Here is a 23,724-nt window from a genome sequence, read left to right as displayed (position 1 = left end):
TGTATCAGGGTTCAGCGGTGGTAACGCAGGAGCAAGCCATGCTGGGGAGGGGGGAACAACGGCTGCTTCTTCCACTGTTGGCACAGTGTATGGAGACTTCCGTAACCCAGCAACCACGGGGTCAGGAGGTCTTCTGACCCGACCTGGTGGTGCCCTTGACATTGAGGCAACCAAGGTCACCGTCAAGGGTCAACTGTTGGCCAAGTGAGTTAAAGAGAGAGAGAGAGAGGGGAAAAGAGAGAGAAAGAGAGATAGAGAGAGAGAGAGAGAGAGAGAGAGAGAGAAAGAGAGAGAGAGAAAGAGAGAGAGAGAAAGAGAGAGAGAGAGAGAGAGAGAGAGAGAGAGAGAGAGAGAGAGAAACAAGCAGACAGTATACGTGTACGCTTTTTTGTTGAAGTAATCACTTTCCTGTATTTCTTCATGGTGAAAAATGAATTACAGACAGTAACCTTTTTTTAACAATTAGTTGGTTTTCTCATTTCGTCTTAGAACAATGATTGAATTTGTATTCTGAACGAATCTGCTTGAATGCTTATCCACTCTATTCAGTGGTGAGGCCGCTGTCCATCACGCTGCTGTCACAACAGGAGGGGCGTCAGGAGGCAGTATTCAAATCACGGCAGAACAATTGATTATCTCTGGTAAGTTACACTTATAATGTTGAAGTGATCTATAGCTATTTAGAAATGAGATGGTTATGTTGTTTAAGGTCACAGTGCATGTTTGTCTAAGGTGAAAACTCATTTCCCCACACGTTCTTTCCATCCTTTAAAATGAGAAGAGTAGGACAGTGATGAAAAGATATAGACAAAACTGAAGGAAGAAACACAGATAGCTTCTTTAATATGTAAAATACTCTCCCAACGAAGGCGAAGGTGAATACAACGCGAGTGTGAAAAGGTCTAGCATGGCTTAAAATTGTAAAAACTAACCCGTAATGTCCGGTATTTTAACAATAAAATGTGAAAGTACCGGAAAAGAAATCTTCAATCGGTCAGTTCAAAGAAGGCCGTGGTTGCGCTTTACTGATTCTCCGAGATCAGTATTATTTTTTTCTAGAGCTTGGTTAAAATATAATTAACTGGTTGCTGTGACTAAGTGACCTGTGCTATATTCTGCCTGCTTTGTAAGAAATGCTGGTTTAAAAAACACCTATCGCGATTGTTAGTTGGAACATCACATTCTGATTTTAATTTACCTTTCATCTATATTGTAACTGTTTACAGGTTCCGTCTACGCCAACGGAGGGAGTGGAGGGTCTTTCGGCGGAGGAGGGGGAGGTGGTCTCATTGCTCTCAAATACCACACAGGAAGCGTGCATGGAAAGGTCAAGGCTGACGGAGGGTCATCGTCTTCCCATAATGGCGGTGGTTCAGGCCTCATCTACTATGAAAGTGGTGAAGGCTTCCAGGTTTACAAAAAGGTGGGTTGTATACAGATGAGAACTGTTGTAATGATTGTGATTGGACAGCAACACACAGTTTTCATCATATTTTCAAAGACACTTCATGTTTTTGTACTTTGTTTGTTTGTAAACTTTGGTTTTCGTCAGCCTCAGATACTTCTTTCGCAATGGTAAGTTTTGAGAATATGTGACCCTCCACCACGAAATGAGTCGCATGTCACCTCGCGCGGTTCTGCGCTAGGCTTAATATAAGTCCGGGGAGTATCTGGTAACAGTGTGAGGGTCAGCTTAGTCACAGGCTTATAACTCATACAGTTTTCGCTCTTTTCTAAAGCGGTTTTCACCACTGGATAGAGCATAAAAAACTCTTTAGGAAAATGTAAAAATATGAAAATCATGCAAAGGTGACATGCGACTCATTCCGTGGTGGAGGGTCACATATTTGAAATGTTGTTTTTGTGAAAGTTTGAGGTCCATGATCATTCTGTATGTATCCATTGCAGTAGTACACCAGAGTTCTGTCTACTTTGATGGCTTCAATAAAAGTGACCAAACCGTTGGTATTATTACAGGTCACAGTGACCCAGACAGCATCATCATCACAGGTGACACGTCTCGTTCTCCCTGGCGACGAGATTTTGGCCGAGATCGACGAACTTCACATGACAGGGTCTCCAATCGTAGCTTTCGTTCCGCGCCAGTCTGCCCAGACTCCAATGATCGCTCGCGTTGGCATGGTAACAGGAACTAAAACAGCCACGCTTCAGATTGACGAGGGAGTCGAGGTGTCCATCCTGACCCAATCCAACGTTCGCTCGGACACAGCGTCGCTGAACAGCACAGTGTTCGTGGCTGACGGAGGGTTGCTGGACCTCCCTGAAATGGTGGTCATTGAGAAAGGAATTGTCCTCGAGCTTTGCGGAGGTCTGGCTGTCAGGACAAGAAACGTTGACGTTCAGGAAGGAGGGCTGTTCAAAGCAGCTTACCCAGCCTTCAGCGGTGCAAGAGGCGACACCTCAGCTCATGGGACGATCTCTTTACATTCTCTTCAAACACGCAGCGGAGGAGTGGAGAAATCTTCACGCTGTGCGGGGACCGGCACGCTATCACTCCATCTGACCTACCTCAACAAGACAGCGGACTTTTCCATCCCCAGCGGGATCTCTGTCTCCACTGGAGTCAACAACGTGGAGATCGAACCCGCCCACAACGCTCTGCCCAACGTCACCTGCATCGTCCAAGCCTCTCTGCACCTCTACAAAGGCCAGCAGTGCGAGCTTCCTCCGGGCGAACACGTCTTCACCGACCTCACCCTAGAGTCAGGCGCTACGCTGATTCTCCGGGGAGACGCCACAGGCACGCAGAACACTCTCATCCATGCTGACACTGTGTCCGTCAAACCTGGAGCTACTATCACAGGTGTGGGCAAAGGGCTTCAGAACGTTGGGGAGGGGGCTGCGACGTCCAGCACCATGGGAGGATCGTACGGGGGGACGGGAGCCGGCAATCCTGTAGGACGATACGCTGTGTTCGGTAATATGACAGCGCCTAGGAAGTATGGCGGGAGCGGCTACCAGGCAACGGAGAGCAGTGGGAGAGGAGGGGGTCAGCTGCATCTGGAGGTTACCGTGCGGGCCAGGATTGATGGTACCATTGATGTCAGCGGAGACGGAGGTGAGTACTAGGTTTTGTTGTTGTTGTAGGTGTTGTTGTTGTTGTAGGTGTTGTTGTTGTTGTAGGTGTTGTTGTTGTTGTGGGTGTTGTTGTTGTAGGTGTTGTTGTAGGTGTTGTTGTTTTTGTAGGTGTTGTTGTTGTTGTTGTTGTAGGTGTTGTTGTTGCTGTAGGTGTTGTTGTTGTTGTTGTTGTTGTTGTAGGTGTTGTTGTTGTTGTAGGTGTTGTTGTTGTAGGTGTTGTTGTTGTTGTAGGTGTTGTTGTTGTTGTTGTAGGTGTTGTTGTTGTAGGTGTTGTTGTTGTTGTTGTAGGTGTTGTTGTTGTTGTTGTTGTTGTTGTTGTTGTTGTTGTAGTTGTTGTTGTAGTTGTTGTTGTAGTTGTTGTAGTTGTTGTTGTTGTTGTAGTTGTTGTTGTAGTTGTTGTTGTTGTTGTATGTGTTGTTGCTGTTGTAGGTGTTGTTGTTGTAGGTGTTGTTGTTGTTGTAGGTGTTGTTGTTGTTGTAGGTGTTGTTGTAGGTGTTGTTGTTGTTGTTGTTGTTGTTGTTGTTGTTGTAGGTGTTGTTGTTGTTGTTGTTGTTGTTGTTGTAGGTGTTGTTGTTGTTGTAGGTGTTGTAGTTGTAGGTGTTGTTGTTGTTGTAGGTGTTGTTGTTGTAGGTGTTGTTGTTGTAGGTGTTGTTGTTGTAGGTGTTGTTGTTGTTGTAGGTGTTGTTGTTGTTGCCTGTGTTGTTGTTGTTTCTCTTCTCTGATATTGTGCAGAATTGAATTGATGGTACTCATTAAAAATGATAGTCCAACACAGTTGTTTCCGTTTGATCAAGCATTGACCACGGATTATTAATCTCATTACTACCTGCACGTTAACAATGTTATTGTTGTGGATTTTTATAGTAAAAAGCAGCAGATTGCAAATACTGTATTTAAAGAAAGGAGGGTATATACCAACTCGGTAAAAAGACGATTGAGAAATTAACTGTTTATTTCATTAAGTACAAACATATCCTAACGCATGCTAATTAGTCTATAGACAAGGACATAGATTCTGTAATGTTAATTAGCAAGCATAAGCATTTATTCTGTGTGCCATCATTTCTATTTCCAAGCGAATTAAGGATGAACCTATTGATCTTCTTGTGCAGGTGGCAGTGGCGGCAGCCTGTTCATGGAAACAAAGGAGCTGATTGGCCGAGGCCTCCTATCGGCAAAGGGAGGGTCCGGTGGAGGAGGAGGGGGTCGTATTTCCATCATCGTCCCTGACAACGGCTATTACAACTTCGCTGGATCATTTGACGCGTCCGGTGGATTGCTATCGGGTGAAAAAGCAGCTTCAGGTATGTCTCTGAGAGGGAAATTAATTAACTTCAACTTATAAAGAAACAAGACGTATAGGACAACGTACATTTTTCTAGAACCTGTCTTTGAGAAACAGAGAGAGAGAGAATGTGTGTGTGTGTGTGTGTGTGTGTGTGTGTGTGTGTGTGTGTGTGTGTGTGTGTGTGCGTGCGTGCGTGTGCGTGCGTGTGTGCGTGCGTGCGTGCGTGCGTGTGTGTGTGTGTGTGTGTGTGTGTGTGTGTGTGTGTGTGTGTGTGTGTGTGTGTGTGTGTGATTTTGATCAATTCTAATATTGTTTAAGTCATCTCTGAAATGATTCTAAGTTGGCAAGAGGGAATGTAGAACTGAATGGTTGGTCACTATTTCATATTGTACTGCTTTCATCACAGCAGATGGAGAGTTTACTGTCAATGCGTTTCGTTAAATGTGCAGGTACACTTTTCATCAGAAAGACAGAAGGAGGAAAGAGGACCAACTCTTTGACCATATCAGGTGAAGGCGCCATACCTGTACATCTAACGGATGTGAACGGTTTGCCTCGCACTCTCACAGAGCTCAAAGTTCTGAAAGGAGCCCATGTCCGTGCTGCTTCCAATCTGGACGTGAGTTGTTGTTGTTGTTGTTGTTGTTGTTGTTGTTGTTGTTGTTGTTGTTGTTGTTGTTGTTGTTGTTGTTGTTAACACATAAGAATCGGCAGAATTTTGGTTGAAATGAGACTTTTTTGTGAGATGATGGGTTATGATTATGGAGCAGTTTGAGATTTATTTCCAGGACTTTTTTGTTGTTTCGCCAATATGAGTCAGTTTCAGATTATTTCACATTTCCCAGCTCCCACTAGCAGGAGTTAATGTACTTGCATGTACAAACCCTTTCCCAGAGCCTGGTTAAAATAGTTTTTCACATCAATGAAAGAGAGAAAAGCTTTCTGTCATTTGACAGCGAGGAATACTAAAAGAAAAACAAAGATAGCGCAGGCAGTACACCAACAAGTTGCGCTGGTTATTTGCTAAATCTGAAGCCTGATGTCAAAGTATGTGGAGTCATGGCACATTTTTCTTCTTATGGGATGTATTCTTGAGAAATGCTAGTTTTACCTCTTTTTTTCTCTCACTCGAATATAAATGTATACATTTGTAATCATTTCAAAAGCCAGTGCACTGATTGTAGATTGGAAGGTAACCATGAGATAAAAAAATAAATCACTATTTGGTAATAATGTACTCCACCTGACGATATTCTCTTACTTCCAACGTGTAACATATGCCTCAGTAAACTGTGAATCAGAATAACTACAATTAGAAAGACAACCAGACGAAGATCAAAGACCATTGTAGAAAAGTCATCCAGTTAAGGTGTATCTATAGTGTTTGTTTGAAATCCAAAGTGGCCAGACTGCTAACATTGCAAAATAAGGATTTTAAAAAATTCATTTGGGGTTTGTATGCACAGGACAGCAAAAATGTAACAGTGTTTATCATCAAGATCGTTTCTTTTCAGGTGGAATCACTGGTGTGTGATGGAACAGGCAAAGTAACCATCACTGGTGCCACTCAGCTTCTGGTTCAAAACTTCCCCGACCCGATCCAAGGCTCGAGGTGCAGCTTCTCCATCGGCCCATCGTCTGTTCTCAAACACCCCAACAAAGATCTGTATGTGTCCGGAGAGAACCCTAACCTTGACCTTGAAGGTCGCCTAGAATCCGGAGCCATCCGCATCGGCAAGTCTGGAACATTCACGATGAAGTCCAAAGACTTTGTGACCGACGTTATCCAGCTTCACGACGATGCTGTGCTGAACGTCATTGTCTCAGAAAATGGCGCCCAGTCAGTGAATTTCTCCAACTTGACTCTTGGGTTCGGAGCGGTCCTAAACTTCACACAGCCCAACGTGACTGTAACGACAACACAGCTTGAAATGCAGCCCACCTCTGTGATAAAAACGGTTGCTGGAACGGCGCAGTTACGCGTGACTGCGGACAGTGCGACGATCCATGACGATGCTGAAATTTCTGTGACTGGGCAAGGATTGGCTGATTTGACTGATTCTTCTGCGGGTAAGTGTTTTTTTCTTCTTAAATAGTTTTGCTTGACCTTTTCCTTTGTAGATGAGTTACTGAAATTTTAGAAAGTGTCGATTGTGTTACTTTTGATCTGAAGTCAGAAAAATTGAAATGCTGTCAAGTTGTCATATACTTGAGGTTACAATCATTTTTGTACTCTCTAAATAATATGTATGAAAGAACTCTAGTTTCTTTCTAACTTATGTCAAAGAGACAATATAGCGCATGAGAGAGGCAGAGATAAAGACTGTGGCGAAGACAGCAAGACAGAAAGAGAGACACACACAGAAAGAGAGAGAGAGAAAGAGCAGATGAGCAGGTCAAAATGTTGATGAAGAATGATAACAGTCTGTCCCCTGTTTGTTCTTGCAATAAAATGCATCAGCACAAGTTCCATGACAAACCTTGGAAAAAAATATGATACTGCATCAAAAACGTAACATTTAATCTGATCAAAGTTTAGTTTGTGTTTGCTTGTAATTTCAAATATCTTTTGCCAGTTTCCCGAAAATATAAAATCTAAGTGTAAGTTTTAGAAACTCAGATTAATTTCTACAGGGTTGAATATAAAGACGCTTTTCGTTTGTCTTTGTCCACCAGGAGGTAGTTATGGTGGGGAAGGTGGAAACAGTGACAAGAACAAAAACTCCACGTACGGATCAACAACAAACCCAACACACATGGGTAACGGCCCAGCAGACTCATCAGGCGGCGGGACAATCGAAATCATAATCAAACAATCTCTGATCCTGGATGGTCGCGTCTCAGCCAATGGAGCAGACAGCAGCAGCCAGTCAGACGGCGGTGGAAGTGGAGGAAGTGTTCTCATTCAAACCGACACTCTTTCTGGACATGGCCTTGTCAGTAGCAACGGAGGCACTGGAGGAACAAGCGGGGGTGGCGGAGGAAGGATTGCAGTGCACGCCAGATCTTTCAACTCTTTCCTGGGAAACACAACGGCTGTTGGAGGTAAGGGGGGTAACTGTGGAGCCGCGGGGACCGTGTACATCAAGCAAAGCGACACTGGAGTCACCCGACACACAGTCACCGTGGATAACGACGACAATGTCTGCAGTAGAGTTTTCACGACGATCTCATGGCCTGACGTTTCTCTTCCCCTCCACTTGGACCTGCAAGGACACAGCTTTGTGAAATTCAACGCCCAGACCTCGGCCAGCAGCCCGCTGAAGATTAGCAATTTGAATGGAGACAACACAGGAGGCATCGTTCTCCAAGACCAACAGGTTGCTGAGATAGCCACAGCCTACGGAACTCAGCATCCTTTCGCCCTCAAATGCAAACTGGAACTTCAGTCAGGCAGCTCAACTACTCTGCCATCCAAACTTCTTCTGACAGACCCCGACTCTACGCCAAACGACGAAACGAACTTGGACGTATCTGGGAGACTGTACGGCCTGACAGAGCTGGTTGTAGCAGAGGGGGGAAGAGCAGCATTCAGTCTGGACTCTCAGAACGGTGTTGATGATTCTCGTCTTGGTGAAGCAGGGAACTTGCTGCTGTCCAAACTCAGCGTCACCCACGGTGGTAAAATGACCCTGGGTAAAAACAACCTGACAGAGTTCTCGCTACGCCTTCTGCAAGAGCTGGATGTTGAGTACGGTGGAGAGATCGAGGGCAGGATTCTTTCAGTGTCGGTTCCAACGGCCAGTGTGGCCTTCGGGGGGTCAGTGACCACGTCAGGTCTTGGCCAGCAGCCTGCACAAGGAGGACCAGAAGGAGGAAGCCACGGTGGTAACGGAGGATCTACAGTCTCCCCACCTCTACCTGATTCTGTCTTCAACGTGACCGCCACTGGGGAAGCTGGGAAGAGTCCTGCAAGCGACATCACAAGCTCTGGGGGCAGCGGAGGAGGGTTTATCACACTCGCCATCGACAGCCACTTCACCCTTCACGGAATCATCAGCAGCAATGGAAGTAACGGCCTGAACTCTGGGGGCGGTGGGGCAGGAGGTGGTGTGGTCGTCTCTACCAGTCATTTCCTGGGTGGTGGACAGATCCAGGTGAGCGGTGGAGATGCAGGTGACAATGGAGGCAGTGGAGGAGGAGGGGGCAGGATTCACAGCTTTGTCAAGGCCGATAACAACTTCACCGGTACCTTCATTGTACGGGGAGGGTCCTCAAAGTCTCAAACCGGCGGCGCAGGAACAGCCTACCTGCAAGAGCTCTGGACAGGACAGACGACTCTCATCATCAGTAACACAGGTGCAAACGGTTCATCTCACTCTCAAACGCCTCTTCACTTCCAGAACGGCACGACCTCTTTCACTCACCTGGAGCTAGGCCAGAATGTTCAGCTAGTCATCCCAGCATCGGGAGTCTACTTCATCGCTCAGGAGATCTCGTGTGACGTAGGCACTGTGGTGTTTGTGGAGGATGATGTCATCTTCAGTGCTGACGTCAACAAGAACGAAACGCGTCTGACGTGCAGCTTTGACGTGAGCGAGAGGGCGGAGCTACGGCTACCCAACCTCGTGGAGCTGCTTGGTGCCAGTAACAAATTTGATGGTGAGATCTTGCTTACATGTACATGAATCCACTCTTATATTTCATCCTTAGTTTTGTGTTGATCTCTCTTGAAATCTTCCAAACATTCTTTTAATACATCCTTTTTCAGTGTCCAGGTCATTTAACAGAACAAAATTGTAATTTTTCTGATCACAATGCCTGTGAAGCTAATCACATTCCTAATAAAACATATTTCCCTTTTTGTTATAAAGCAATATACATGTATGGTCTACATAGAATATTCCATCACGATTTACACCGGCACGGTTGGCCTAGTGGTAAGGCGTCCGCCCCGTGATCGGGAGGTCGTGGGTTCGAACCCCGCCCGGGTCATACCTAAGACTTTAAAATTGGCAATCTAGTGGCTGCTCCGCCTGGCGTCTGGCATTATGGGGTTAGTGCTAGGACTGGTTGGTCCGGTGTCAGAATAATGTGACTGGGTGAGACATGAAGCCTGTGCTGCGACTTCTGTCTTGTGTGTGGCGCAGGTTAAATGTCAAAGCAGCACCGCCCTGATATGGCCCTTCGTGGTCGGCTGGGCGTTAAGCGGCAAACAAACAAACAAACAAATCACGATTTACAAGTTGTCAGTTCACAAAAGCATATCACAATGCATAATTTAGTTACCGAAGTCCTACCTCAGGGTGCAAGTTGGTTAGCATTAGTTCCATCATATGGAAGACTTCAGCTATCATAAATCACCTTCTTCTACATTTTTACCGTGATAGACTTAAGCAAAACTACATGCAGTTTTTAAACCCAAGATCACCATGCACACTGGGAAAGAAAACATATTTGCATCGATCTTGGATAGTCACATGGATTGTAGGTACGTTAAAAATAATAACCAACCAACCATCACTGTGTTCAGGCCTGCTGACCAACATCGGTACCATGGTGGTGGCCCCGAACCAGTACGCGGAGTTTTCCAGCAAGACGAGGACCGCTCTGTACCGCAACGGTCAGCACCTGGTCAAAACGGTGTCCGGCGCTTACCGCTTTGCCAAGTTCACCATCATGGACCACGCTTCAGTTCGCTTCCAGGTACAACCTTGTGTTCTTTCTTTGCTGTTTTTCAAAGTGTAATTTTGCATATATTGCTGTTTTTCAAAGTGTAATTTTGCATATATTGCTGTTTTCAAAGTGTAATTTCGCATATATTGCTGTTTTTAAAGTGTAATTTTGCATATATATACAATTATTGCTGTTTTTAAAGTTTAATGTTCCATATATCAGAGCGTCTCTGATTTCGTTCAAGATTGGTCTGCTCCAAATAGTGAAGAAGGGGATTCCTTCGGAAATCTCGGACGCTCTGTTTGGTTTTCAAGTAATATTGCTCGCGGAATGATTACGATATTAAGAATCCACGTGTTCAACTTGGAGCTGTGACTCTTTTTCCCAATAATAATGGCTGAAGTAGCATACAATGATTACAGAACTTGATATGAAATTACAGGAAGCAACAGCTCAGAGGCAATGCGTTCCAGGCAGAGAAATCTCTAAACCTGTAGTTTTTCAGCCCCAATTCTAACATAATTAATAGATGCAAATTTTGAACCTCTCAAAACCCAGCCCTCTAAAGCCTGATAGTAATTGCCAAGTCAACTGGCGTTGACTTTTCCGAAAAGTAGACTTCACGAAGCCAACTTTGGGGTCAGATAAGGACCCCCTTTAGAAGTTTTGGTTTTAGAGGCGTTCAAATGTTGCATCTTTTTATTACAGAGTTGATAAGTAATGGTGGTATCTCTTTGCGACAGGCGACAGGTTTGCCCCTCAATCTCGGAACGCTGGAGGTACACTACAAAGGGACATTGTGGGCCGAGCGGCTGATGCTGGTCAGCAATGACGTGCTGCTACGTCCGGGTTCAAACCTCATCCTCAATGGCAAGGGCTACGGGCCGGGCCAGGGACCAGGGGCTGGTGCCAATGTAAGTTTACTCTGTAGGTTTAAGATATGGAAGCTGTTGAAACTTAGAACTTCGAAGTAAGTGGAAAGCACCACTGTATAGCTTAGTTTGCTACCTCTCCCCCCACCCCCATCCCCGAAAGAAATGTAAGAACACATATAAAAACACATACATACATGTACAGAGACACCCACAGAAACAACGGAAACAAAAACAATAACAACATGTATGCAGCCACAATGAAACATAAACGTTGAAATTATTTATTAAGATGCTTCCAAAATTAGTTTAGTAGGGCTTTGTTGACGCAGAAAAACATGGAAGAAAGTGTACAGCTAATGCATCTTGTTGTAAATCGATTTTAGATCGCTATGTCTGTGTGGTAAAATTAGTGTTAACGTGATCTTGAAAAGGAGAGGTCAGCATATGTCACGTTCTTTAACATTATCTGTTAACTCCCTACCGGCACGGTTGGCCTAGTGGTAAGGCGTCCGCCCCGTGATCGGGAGGTCGTGGGTTCATACCTAAGACTTTAAAATTGGCAATCTAGTGGCTGCTCCGCCTGGCGTCTGGCATTATGGGGTTAGTGCTAGGACTGGTTGGTCCGGTGTCAGAATAATGTGACTGGGTGAGACATGAAGCCTGTGCTGCGACTTCTGTCTTGTGTGTGGCGCACGTTATATGTCAAAGCAGCACCGCCCTGATATGGCCCTTCGTGGTCGGCTGGGCGTTAAGCAAACAAACAAACAAATGTTAACTCCCTAGCTTTTTACATTTAGTCAAGTTTTTTGTTACATTCCTGTGCCACTGTGCATTCAGAAACCAGACATTTTGAGACTAAGAAAGGGAGAACTCGAAGAAGAAAATAATTCTTACAATTTATGCAGCATCCTTACCTTAAGTACTGGACAACACAAAGTGGTGTTGTAAAAACTGTCCAATACACCTGATGTCCTTGTGCACTGTCACAAACGGTTTTATGACAGCTAACAAACTTTTTTTTTTATCTCGCCCAGGGCACGACTCAAGGATCAGGGGCCGGGTACGCTTCAGTTGGAGGCCATGTGACGGGTACCAGCACTGTTCTTAGGGGCGGCCCAGCCTATGGTACTACCCGACAACTCACAGAACCGGGTAGCGGAGGGGGCAGTTCCCTGCTAGGGCGGGGAGGATTTGGTGGAGGACTTCTGAACCTAACAGTAAACAGGCAGCTACTTGTAGATGGTGAGTACTTTCGTCTGTCAGTGTTGTCTGTGTCAGTAACCCTCTCTCTCTCTCTCTCTCTCTCGCTTTCGCTCTCTGTCTCTCTCAGTCTCTCTGTCTGTCTGTCTGTGTGTCTCTCTCTCTTTGTCTGTCTGTCTCTCTGTATGTCTCTCTGTCTCTCTCTCTCTTTGTCTGTCTGTCTCTCTCTCTGTCTCTCTGTGTCTGTCTCTCTGTCTCTCTCTCTCTTTGTCTGTCTGTCTCTCTCTCTGTCTCTCTGTGTCTGTCTCTCTGTCTGTCTCTCTCTTTGTCTGTCTGTCTCTCTGTATGTCTCTCTGTCTCTCTCTCTCTCTCTGTCTGTCTGTCTGTCTCTCACTCTGTCTCTGTTCTGTCTGTCTGTCTCTCTCTCTCTCTCTCTCTCTCTCTCTCTCTCTCTCTCTCTCTCTATCTCTCTCTGTTGTGCGAGTTATCCTTTTTATATTTAGTCAAGTTTTGATTTTATCTACAGTCAAAACATTCGAAACAACGTACCAGAGTAAAGAGGGAAAAACATAATCATATGCGCCAGACAGTGCCTTTTCTTGTTGTATTACTCACTAAAACCCGCTTTTCTTGTTGTATTACCCACTAAAACCCGCTTTTCTTGTTGTATTACCCACTAAAACCCGCTTTTCTGCAGCCCAGGAAGGCAACAGACAGGATAGGTCAATACAATTGACTGTTTTGGACACAGAAGCAATTGTTCACATCACTGAAAAGAAAATGTTATTATTTTAAGATGTTCTGAAGTTTCGTCGATTTTAACAACAGATTTCTTTCCACTATTTCATCACTACCTTGTGTACAATCACACAGTAGGTATCTGACTGGCCTTTTCAGCACTATAAGGCCACAAAAAAAAAGTCTGTTTACGGTAACCCGACCGACCCTATTTTTTTCGCGCGACCCTAGACTTTTTTTTTGGCATTTGGGAAAAAAAAATTAAAATAACGTAAAAATATGGTTTTTTTGAAAAAAAAAAAAAAATCCCGACCTACCGACCCTATTTTTTTGGCCTATGTTACCGAAAACAGACCTATTTTTTGGGGGGGGCCTAACCAGTTTGAATGAAACACCATCACCCAAACGTATCTGCTTATATTGATTTTTGATGTATTCGTTTATTGTCTGATTGATTTAGTTATGAATTTATTACTTGTGTGTGCTATTCCCACAGGAACCATTGAGGTGAACGGAGAAGCTGGATCAGAATCAGGTGCAGGAGGAGGCAGCGGCGGAACCATCGTCATAGATACACGTGACATGACGGGTCAAGGACGCCTCTCAGCCAATGGGGGACCAGGAAACACCACAGGAGGCGGAGGAGCAGGAGGCCGTGTCACTCTGAGAATTGGAGAAAGGTAGGTGTTGTTCGACCACCCCACCATTTCCCCATCCACACGGAAAAAAATAATCAATCAAACAAATAATAAAAGAAAGAAAACAAAAGAAAAAGACATCACCATCATCATCACAACCACTACCCACCACGAACAACAACAACAACAAAAGTTGTAACGTTCATTAGAATCTATGCCTTACAATGGAAACTTGTTTTCAAGATCAAGTGCAACACTACCAACAGCAACAAGAGAGACAGTCAGGAGACAGCTAACAGCACCCCCACCCCCCCCCCCCATGTAATTGCCATTACGTTATTTATCAAGGTGATTCTGTAGTTTTTGGAAATGTTCTGCCAACTTAACTGTTTAGATCCATAAACAGAAATGCCTATAGAGTTCATAGCATTGTGAACTCTTCCTCAAGACAAGTAAACACAATTTATTATACCCACTTGCCAGTTTGGAACAGTGTTGTTAGCATCTTACCAGGTAAAGTTTTAATGTTAACATCTCCCCCCCCCCTTTTTTTTTTAACAAAAAAAGAGCAATTTTGCTGTCACACCCACAAAGTAGTTACATAAATACTAGTCGTGACTATCCAAGTTCAGGTCTCATAACATCTTCTTCTTCTTCTGCGTTCATGGGCTGAAACTCCCACGTACACTCGTGTTTTTTTCACGAGTGGAATTTTACGTGTCTGACCGTTTTTTACCCCGCCATTTAGGCAGCCATACGCCGTTTTCGGAGGAAGCATGCTGGGTATTTTTGTGTTTCTATAAACCACCGAACTCTGACATGGATTACAGGATCTTTTTCGTGCGTACTTGGTCTTGTGCTTGCGTGTACACACGGGGTGTTCGGACACCGAGGAGAGTCTGCACACAAAGTTGACTCTGAGAAATAAATCTCTCGCCGAACGTGGGGACGAATTCACACTGACAGCGGCCAACTGGATACAAATCCAGCGCGCTACCGACTGAGCTACATCCCCGCCCTGACTGAGCTACATCCCCGCCCTGACTGAGCTACATCCCCGCCCTGACTGAGCTACATCCCCGCCCTGACTGAGCTACATCCCCGCCCTGACTGAGCTACATCCCCGCCCTGACTGAGCTACATCCCCGCCCTGACTGAGCTACATCCTCGCCCTGACTGAGCTACATCCCCGCCCTGACTGAGCTACATCCCCGCCCTTCAGGTCTCATAACAAGGGAAGTAAGTGTTCTAGATATGGACGACAACAGCAGTAAGTTACAACAACATGGACCTTCAATGTTGGTGCTTCTTTCCAGGTTCACTTTTCTTGGCACCATGACAACCTACGGTGCAGGGAGCGACGCCAATGAAGCTCACGTGAGGGCGGGGCCTGGCACCATCTACATCAATGACAAGATTCTTCTGGGCGGGGCTTCAGGCCACACCCTACTTGTCAGTGGTGACTTGAGTGACAGCAGCCAGGAACAGACTCGTACCCAGGTTACAGGGGCAGGAGGAGCAGAGTTTGACTACGACACTGTCAATATCACTGGTAAGATCTTGCTTCCGTCTGTACATCTAAGACTTTCACACTTTGTTGCGTATCTAATTGTTTTGTTCACATTGTGGTCTAAGGTAGCTTCGTTGAAACTTGCTTTTGCGTGCACTTTCTTGCCCGCCGTCTCTCTGTAATATACTTTCGGTTTTGCCATATTTTTTTCTGTCGATCACTCTGCCTTGCATCTCTATTTTTATAATCTCTCTGTTCATGTTTCTGTGACTGCGTCTCGTAACTATCCCCCCCCCCCCCCCGCCCTCTCTTCGTTCTGTCTCCTCCCCACCCGCCTCTCTCTCTCTCTCTCTCTCTCTCTCTCTCTCTCTCTCTCTCTCTCTCTCTCTCTCTCTCTCAAGTGACATGTACCAATTTGTCTTCTTCTTTGTTCAACATGCATGCATGGCTGTATTTGTGTAATATGAAAATGCAGACAAAAGACTGCAAACACAAAACCAGATATTCTAATGCTTGTATGTCCGCTGATTTGTGTTCAGGTCTTTTTTTAGGTGTATTATCTGCCTGTGTGGAACTGTGCCCAACATTCTCACTAATTGTTCCCTTAATCTTGCAGGGTACGCTCACGTGGAGTTCGGTGCCGAATCAGACTCCACAGAGTTGCGAGTGAAGCGGCTGAACGGCGACAAGACAGGCTGGATGCACGTGAAAAACTCTCAAACACTGCGTGCACAGATCACTGAGGGTCTACAAGGCTCGCTCTTCACCACGGTCAACCTTGACGTGTCGCACAACGCCACTCTGCACGTGCCGCTCAACATGACAGTGGACGGGACCTCTCTCGTCCTCGGGGGGCTGGTGACCTTCAACAACCTTGTGCTGGAAGAAGACGCGTTGGTTCAGCTCAAGACCACGTCTCAGACCGGCTCCTTTGAGCAAGGAGCTTATCGTCCAACCAGCACTCCAGGTTGCTACTTGCTTGGCTTGCTGGTGGTAAAGCGCGGGTCAAAGTTCGAGCCTGAAGCTGACCTCTGTCTTCGCGCGGGACTGTTCGAGATGAAACGCTTCGTGAAACTGACCGCTAAGAACATTGACGTGCGAGCTGGGACCGTCATTCTTCAACGAGAGGCCCACCTGGACGTGAGCGGCAAAAGCTCAGGACTCAACATCCCTGCTACTGCCAACGCTTCCCATAGCAACGGAGGGGCGCACGCTTCTGAAGGTGGTGTAGGTCAAGGTCACGACGTTGCCATGGCAGCAAAGCCTTTCGGGTCCATTTACCAGCCTTCCAGTCCGGGGGGTTTCAGCGGTGGAGTTGTCCCAGGTGGGGGGGTGATTTACCTGAAGGCAGACGAGGTTGTCTTGGACGGTGTTCTGGATGCGAGCGGCGGCAGCTCAACTGTGGCAGGTGGCGGAGGAGCAGGTGGCAGTATCTTCATGGAGATGCGCAACATGCTGAAGGGCTTTGGAAAGGTCAAGGCCGTTGGGGGTGACAGTGGCGAGGCTGCCTCTGGGGCGGGGAGTGGAGGCCGCATAGCTGTCTATGCAGGTGAGGAATCAGTGTGACTGTTTCACTGTTGGCTTACTGTGTGCGTATGCCCTGATACACTTCTCCAGGTGTTAAGCGAAATGAAGTCTTTTGTTTGGGAATATTCAAAATATTACAATAAGTAACTCACTTTGATTTCCAATAATAAACCTCAGTTTAAAGTTATTAAATAGTAATCAATAAAAATTTAAAAAAATGATTTTTGTGATCGTTATTTAATTGTCATGCAGTCTACAAAGAAAAATAGCTTCAACGTAAACCATAGTGTAGTGGAGGAGTGGAAGGGGTAGTAGTAGATACGAGAAGCCCAAGTCCAAGCGTCGTGTTTCAACTTTTTATTCAAGAAAACAATGCAAGGAAACGTAGAGGCCGAAGGCGAAACCCGTAGACAGCAAAGCAAGTGTAGTGTCGTGTTCAGCTGCTAGGAGCGAATGCATCCTTATGCCGGTGTCCGGCCTATACTTATAGCCCTGGCGCGGACTGCACAGAAAGCACCGCCCGCCGAGAATAAAAATCGCCTGAATACGGCCAGAAACACGAAATCTGTGTTTCTTACACTTGCTTTACCCCACGTTATTTAAACAAATACATAACCAATCATAACAAACAATACATCAAATTAAAGCTACGACCTTTAGCTTTCTGTTGCAATAGATCACATTTCGTAAAAACTTATATTTATTTAGTATGATGCAAAAACAATGGTCCTAGTGAAGGCACTGAACCAACTTCAGTGAGGAAAATTACAAAACTCTCTAAACTGGAATAATGGACAAACTCATAAATCATACAGATAAAAAGAAGAACCCTAGACAAACATCATGATATGCGTTACTTGGGGGAAAATTATACATTGACTTAGTACGAAGCGGTAAAGTCCGAAAGTAAATGGAATCGGCTAAATTCCTGCGCGAGTACCTGTCTGCATAAATTAGCAATCTTTGCAGAGGAACCAAGCATCACTCATTACAACCAAATCCTTATAAACAAACTAAAATCATATGCAACATAGGTACGGGATATGTAATAGTGATACAAAAATGACAAAACAATGATTGAAAAGACAAAGATGAGTTTGTGAGAATCAATTTCTCTCGACGATACATGAAAACCGGTCAAGGTCAGAGTGACGCTTTGGTCAGTTCGAAGCATTATCGTAAATAACACAATAATATGCAGCCATCCAGCCTAATCAGTGACTTCTATGCAAACCTAAATATAATTAGGACCGTATCAAAGATAAAAGGGACTTTGAAAGATAGAAGTTAGGTAGATATATAAAGAAAGGTATTGTATTAGAATTTGCGCCGGCAAGGTGCGCGCGCATCATCGTATCGTCTGCTATGGGATGGGTTATCCCGTTTGTACTGTACACAAGGCTGTTTCGCTATGCGATGATTAGAGTGTTTAGGGTAGCGAAGTGCACTTTGCTACATCAGTATATACTTTGAAGCCGTCTCTTGCGCAATATCTCCAGAAGTATTTGAACTCCTCAGTGGGCCAGTGATAAAGACTCCATCTTCTGGCCGAGCTATTGAGCTCAGCAACTTGTTGCACATTTTAAAATGAAGCAGTAAAACACGCAAAATCTTTACCAAGTTACTGATACATCGGACGTGTACAGGATGTGGACATTGTAAAACACTCTCTATCTTGAACAAGCTATTGATAAATCTGATGTGTTCACAACGTAAACTTTACTTTCAGGACGAAGTCTGTACAGCGGCAGCTACACCAGTCATGGCGGCCAGGTGACGTCATCACAGGTAGCCAACCTTGCGGGGGGTCCTGGTTCTGTCTACATCAAGACAGGCGACAACGAAGACAACTACGTGGAGAGTTTGACAGTGGACAACACAGGAGGACAACGGGTACAGTTTTCCCTTTGGTTTGCATTAGCTTCTTTCTTTCATCATCTTTCATCGTCTTTCATCATCTTAAAACGAATGTTACGTTTTGCTTGTACATGTCAGTTTGAAAAAAAAAAGAATTATAGGTCATTAGGACCTTTAACTTTTGACAATAATTAAACGTTCCAATAACCTACAGCTCTTGTTGTTTTTTTAATCGGAATTTTGGAACGTGGGTTTTCGTATTTCGTCAGTTTGATTTTTCTTCAATCATTTTTTTTTTCAAAAGCAATAATTACTCGTGGCGTGTTCTTGATTCATTTTTGTCTTTCCCCTGCACAGGATTTCTACTTGAAGCTCAACGAAACGAGCAGTGACCTTGTCTTTGACGCAGTGACCTTGAAGGACTTCGCCAAGCTAGAGATGAGCGCCGACGGGCGACAGAAGACTCTCAACATCCGCAAAGTTCACGGGGACGGCACAGGCCTCCTCCGCATGCATTCAGGCCACAAGGGCACACTGGAGAGATTCCGCTACGGCAATGTGACTCATTCAAAGCTGGAGATCAACCTTGTGCTTCTCAAGGGCGGGGAGTTCATTTTGTCCGAGACGGTAACTGTGCTGGGTCTGGCCCCGACAGCCTTGGATCTGAACGGAATCCTTCGTGGCGTCATCAACATGATCATCGGCCCCAGCAGACACGCCAGGCTAGGCAAGGACGCCCAGATCGTTCCCTTCCAGGCAACTGGCTTGAGCTCTCGGGCGAAGGTTACCTTCGGAACGCTTCAGCTCGACCCCGGTAGCTCAGTGGACTACGACGCCAACACAGGAGCTGAGATGCTGGTCGGGAAGATCAGTCTCAAGTTCGCATCAGCCCTGCGCGCCGATTACTTCAACCTCTCCTGCTCCGACCTCGACCTTGAACTTGAAGCGGTTCTGTCGAGCGCTGCCGAGGACCGTCAGAGCTCAGACTCCATCGACGTCACTTCAGGTTCCGTGTCGTGCGCATCCGGTGCAGGAGCATGCGCAGGAGCAGGCCATGGAGGTCAAGGTGGTTCAGGAGCTCTAACCTCAGACACAGGACCTCATTACGGCTCCGTGTACACACCAGACAAACCTGGCAGCAAGTCTAACCCCACTGGTGGAGGGAGAGGAGGGGGTAGGATGTACCTGAAGATTGGCAGCAAACTCATCAACGACGGCGACATCTCCGTCAACGGCAGCAGCAGCAACTATGGCGGTGGAAGCGGCGGCAGCATTCTGATAGAGACCTACTTCATTGACGGCTATGGTACCATCTCCTCTGTCGGGGGTGCTGGACGAGGTATGTAACCTTCTTTTTCTGTCCTAAGTGCTCTGAAAGAACACAGAAAGAGACACGGACTGACAGACAAACGGACCACATACGCAGCACGCACACATGCTTTCTCTCTCTTTCTCTGTTTACCCCCCCCCCCCCCCCCCGTCCTGCCATCCTCGCCACATACCCTTCTGTCTGTAAATTACGAGTTTCTGGTTTCTGTTTGATTTCTAACTTGTAATTGCGTTCAACTTTATTTCTAACAGGCAACAGTGGTTCAGGATCAGGAGGTCGAATCGCCCTACACTTGAAGACGGAAAACACCTTCTTCGGTTCGTACCTGGCGTTCAGTCAAGCAGCAAACACACCTGACAACACGGGAGCGGCGGGAACAGTGTACATCAAAGACGTGGTCAAGAGCTTTGACCGCCACCGCCTCCTCCTCAACAACCGAGGCGGGCCCATAAACCGCTACGCCACGATAGAAGAGGGAGATACCACGACCACGTTTGAATTTGACGAAGTCGAGGTCCTCCGTCAAGCTTCCTTGCAGTTCGTGACGTCAGTGCCAACAAGCATCGATGCACGAAAGCTCAGCGGTGACAAGACTGGACTGATACATCTCCATGATCAGCAGACCATGACCGCAGAGCACGAGGAGTCACGCCTGAAAGCCTTCACAACAGGTATGAACTTCATCGTGGACGAGGGAGGGGAGCTGATCATCCCAGCCTACACCTACATCTACGGAGACCATGCTCACGCTGTCAGGTGGTTCGGACGGATCACTGGAGTTTCCCTCTTCGTCGTCGGCCAGGGAAAGGCAGTGTACCTGGGAGCCACAGCACACACGGCGTACCTGCAAAACGGTACTTACCTGTACATCGACGCACCTGGAAACATCACCCTAGGCACTGTGGACCTGAAGGGAAGCTCTGCGATGGAGTTTGGCCCCGATGTTGCAATGCATGCTGAGATAGGCTACGTGGACGTCAGATACCAAGCCGCCGTCTTCGCCGAGAGTGTTCACCTGAAGGCCAGCAGGATCAACGTTGAGGCAGGAGCCACCATCACCGTAGCAGCAGTGAACAGGTATGACATCTCACTCCTCTGCAAATTATCAGTGATGTCATTTATGTTCGTGAAGTTTTGGCCGTGTTGTTTATCCGTCTGCCATACGCAATTATGCAATCATTATACATTTTCAGAACGTGTTTATAAGCTTTTTATCGTTCGTCGTGTTTTGTGTGTGTCACATTTCTTGTTAGCCCAATGAATAAGATAACGTTTTAACAATTCATGAGCATTTCTGCTTAATTTCGTTTTTGTGTTTTTTTTTTATATGTAAACATTGTTAGAACTTACTAAAGAATATATCTGCTTTAATTAACAAATCTGACGATCAGCTTCACACTTCAAGCATTTCTTTCTCTTTTTCTTTGTGTGTGTAACGGTTGTTAAAACCAAACAAATAAAACGCCTGCTTTGTACCTACAGATCTCTCGACCAGCTTGACACTTCAGAAGGTCAGGGTGTAAGCGTCACATCGTCATTATGCTGCGGTACAGGAGCGGGACACGCAAGTCACGGAGGAGGTCGTTACAACGTGAACAAAACCGTCATCACCAGAGGTGGTAACTACTACGGCAGTCTGAGGTTCCCCCGCCACAGAGGCAGCAAGGGCGGCGCAGTCAGTTCCACTGTATTGCCAGGCCTTGGAGGAGGGATCGTTGACCTGCTCATCGGAGGCAGAGCTTTTGTCGACGGCAATATTCTAGCTGACGCCTCAGCAGGGACTTCGACTTCTGGCGGAGGCAGCGGTGGTAGTGTTCTGATCCAGACAGACATCTTTGAAGGCTACGGCACCGTCTCTGCCACAGGAGGTTCTGGCGTGACCGGCGGGTCTGGGGGAAGAATCGCTGTGCACACTAAGGAAGCTAACCACTTCAGCGGTAAGCTCAGAGCCAGCGGGGGCATTGGAACACAGCCCTATCTGTCCAGCGGTGGGCCTGGGTCTGTCTACGTTGAGGAAACCCGCTACGGATTTCCGTACAGGAAGCTCTACCTGGACAACTCGAAGCAACACTGGGATCAGTACTTCACGCTGGACGAAGCCGGACAATCAGAACTTCACTTCGACGAACTGCACCTCACCAACAACGCATCTCTCCATCTGGTTGCTGGGCAACAACAGAACCTGACCGTCATCAAAGTGTTGGGTGACCGCACAGGTCGAGTCCACCTTCACGCCAACCACACGGCGAGAATTGAACAAAGTCAGACAGTCACGAAAACTCCCATCAACCTTTGGGTCGACCATGATTCCCGTGTGTACTTATCTCCCCTGGTCTACATCCTGGGACTTGGAGAGGTGGCGCTGAAGTGGGAAGGGGAGATCATCGGTGTCAGACACTTGAGGATCGTGCCAGGCCGGAAGATAGAGTTTGGCAGCCGCGCGCAGACCAGCTTTGTGGACGATGGGGTGTACGTTGCGGGAATGCCCGGCTGGTTCCGGTTCGGCAGCTTTGAGCTCGGTGCAGGCGCCAGCATTGCTCTACCCCCACCACAGGGACTGAGGCTTACGGTGGGGTTCTTGGTAAGTTCTTTGAAATAGAAAGTAGTTGAAAGCAAACATCGTTCAAATCAAGAAAAATGGGCAATAACTTGATATAACCCTGTCAGAGATTTGCGGTCCAACTGAGAGCATCTCAAATGGTCACTTTTCTATGCCACAAAATGAGTGGTATGTTTCTCCTAGGGTTTTGTTTACGAAAACTTGGATATTTCTCAACTTTAGCGTTGAATTCAGACCTGTACATTGTTGACTTTTCCCAAGGCTTTGAAAAAACCTTTGAATCACATGTTCTCCTTGATTTTCGTTAATTTACTTTTATATAATGAACCTTAAAAATATTTAGAAATGCTGGGAGTGATTACATAATCATTTGATTGTAGGAAGCGGAAGAAGAGTCATATAGGCCAATACGGTATCTCTCTTGTCATGCAGAAATATAATTATCCAAACAATTGCATGGGATCTTAGTCAGGAGTTATCAACCAAAATTGCAACAGACTTTGATCGTGCGATCTCCTGAACATATTCGGGTTTTTTCAGGACATCAAATACGGAGCAAGTTTCACAGCCAACAGAATGAGGATCGAGGCATCCAACTTCTTGCTCGAACCCCTGGCACAGATGGTGTGTTCTGCCGTCTCAGAGGGGGGTCAAGGTCACCCGTCACGTGACGGCGTTGGGGCCGCTCATTGTTCTGCGGGAGGAGGTAAGAGTGCTTGAGAAAAAGGAAAGCTATTTAAACCGTCAAGTATTTGGGCCGGTGTAACACGAGAAAATTACTCACATGAGATTTTTACTCCGGAGTAAACATTTTGTACGAAAAAGTTACTCCCTTTACGAAAAAAGCACTCCCCTATTGCACGAGAAAATTACTCCCCAAGACAGGTGAGTTCCGAGTAAACATTTCGTTCAAAAATGTTACTCCCCTGACAAATAAATAACGAATAAATTACTTCACCCCAACACGAGCAATTTAACTTCCCATGCCAGGTGTACGAAATGTTTACTCCCTTGTCCCCTGTTAGTCTTGGTGGTGGAAGGGGTGGAAGGAGGGTAGCGCCACATTCGTGTGCGCGAGATCACTTATTGGCATTATCCCTTCGCCCGCATCCCATTTTTGCGTACGAGATTTTTACTGGAAGTAAAAAAAATGGGGAGTAAAAAATGTCGTGGAGGGAGTAATTTTTTCGTGCCTTGGGGAGTTCTTTTCTCGTACGAAAAGTGTACTCGGAGTAAGAATTTCGTACGAAATATTTACTCCGGAGTAAATTTTTTGTGGAGTAAAAATTTCGTGTTACACCGGAGATGTGTCTGTCTATGAAATATGTGGCCTTAATGCCTGAGCGAAGTAAAAATGCATGTTAAGGGAGGGTTTAGAAAGTGTCACTGAAAGAGGGAGGGAGAAAGGGAGGAACCTTCGACCAGATAAGGATTACACCGCTGGTCAAAAGAAGATCGTAGTTTTAACAGAATAGGTCTGGAGTTT

At 46.0% G+C, this 23,724-nt stretch overlaps 1 protein-coding gene across 1 annotated transcript in view; it reads left to right on the top strand.

Annotated features, from left to right (window-relative positions):
• LOC138980650 (uncharacterized) overlaps positions 1-23,724 on the top strand; it is a 200,108-nt gene that overhangs the window by 96,762 nt on the left and 79,622 nt on the right. Inside the window, exons 81-99 of the mRNA XM_070353559.1 lie at positions 9-204; positions 550-641; positions 1,227-1,423; positions 1,978-3,079; positions 4,212-4,403; positions 4,837-5,006; positions 5,902-6,457; positions 7,064-8,989; positions 9,861-10,033; positions 10,747-10,917; positions 11,913-12,120; positions 13,313-13,496; positions 14,771-15,006; positions 15,581-16,513; positions 18,221-18,384; positions 18,706-19,687; positions 19,930-20,755; positions 21,161-22,259; positions 22,779-22,944. Coding sequence (XP_070209660.1) covers positions 9-204; positions 550-641; positions 1,227-1,423; positions 1,978-3,079; positions 4,212-4,403; positions 4,837-5,006; positions 5,902-6,457; positions 7,064-8,989; positions 9,861-10,033; positions 10,747-10,917; positions 11,913-12,120; positions 13,313-13,496; positions 14,771-15,006; positions 15,581-16,513; positions 18,221-18,384; positions 18,706-19,687; positions 19,930-20,755; positions 21,161-22,259; positions 22,779-22,944 — 9,573 coding nt within the window. The remainder of the gene's footprint in view (positions 1-8; positions 205-549; positions 642-1,226; positions 1,424-1,977; positions 3,080-4,211; positions 4,404-4,836; positions 5,007-5,901; positions 6,458-7,063; positions 8,990-9,860; positions 10,034-10,746; positions 10,918-11,912; positions 12,121-13,312; positions 13,497-14,770; positions 15,007-15,580; positions 16,514-18,220; positions 18,385-18,705; positions 19,688-19,929; positions 20,756-21,160; positions 22,260-22,778; positions 22,945-23,724) is intronic.

Source organism: Littorina saxatilis, linkage group LG11 (genome assembly GCF_037325665.1).
Source record: "Littorina saxatilis isolate snail1 linkage group LG11, US_GU_Lsax_2.0, whole genome shotgun sequence".
Taxonomy (NCBI): domain Eukaryota; kingdom Metazoa; phylum Mollusca; class Gastropoda; order Littorinimorpha; family Littorinidae; genus Littorina; species Littorina saxatilis.
The sequence above is the reverse complement of the archived record's forward strand: the minus strand, read 5'-3'. Positions and strand labels throughout refer to the sequence as shown.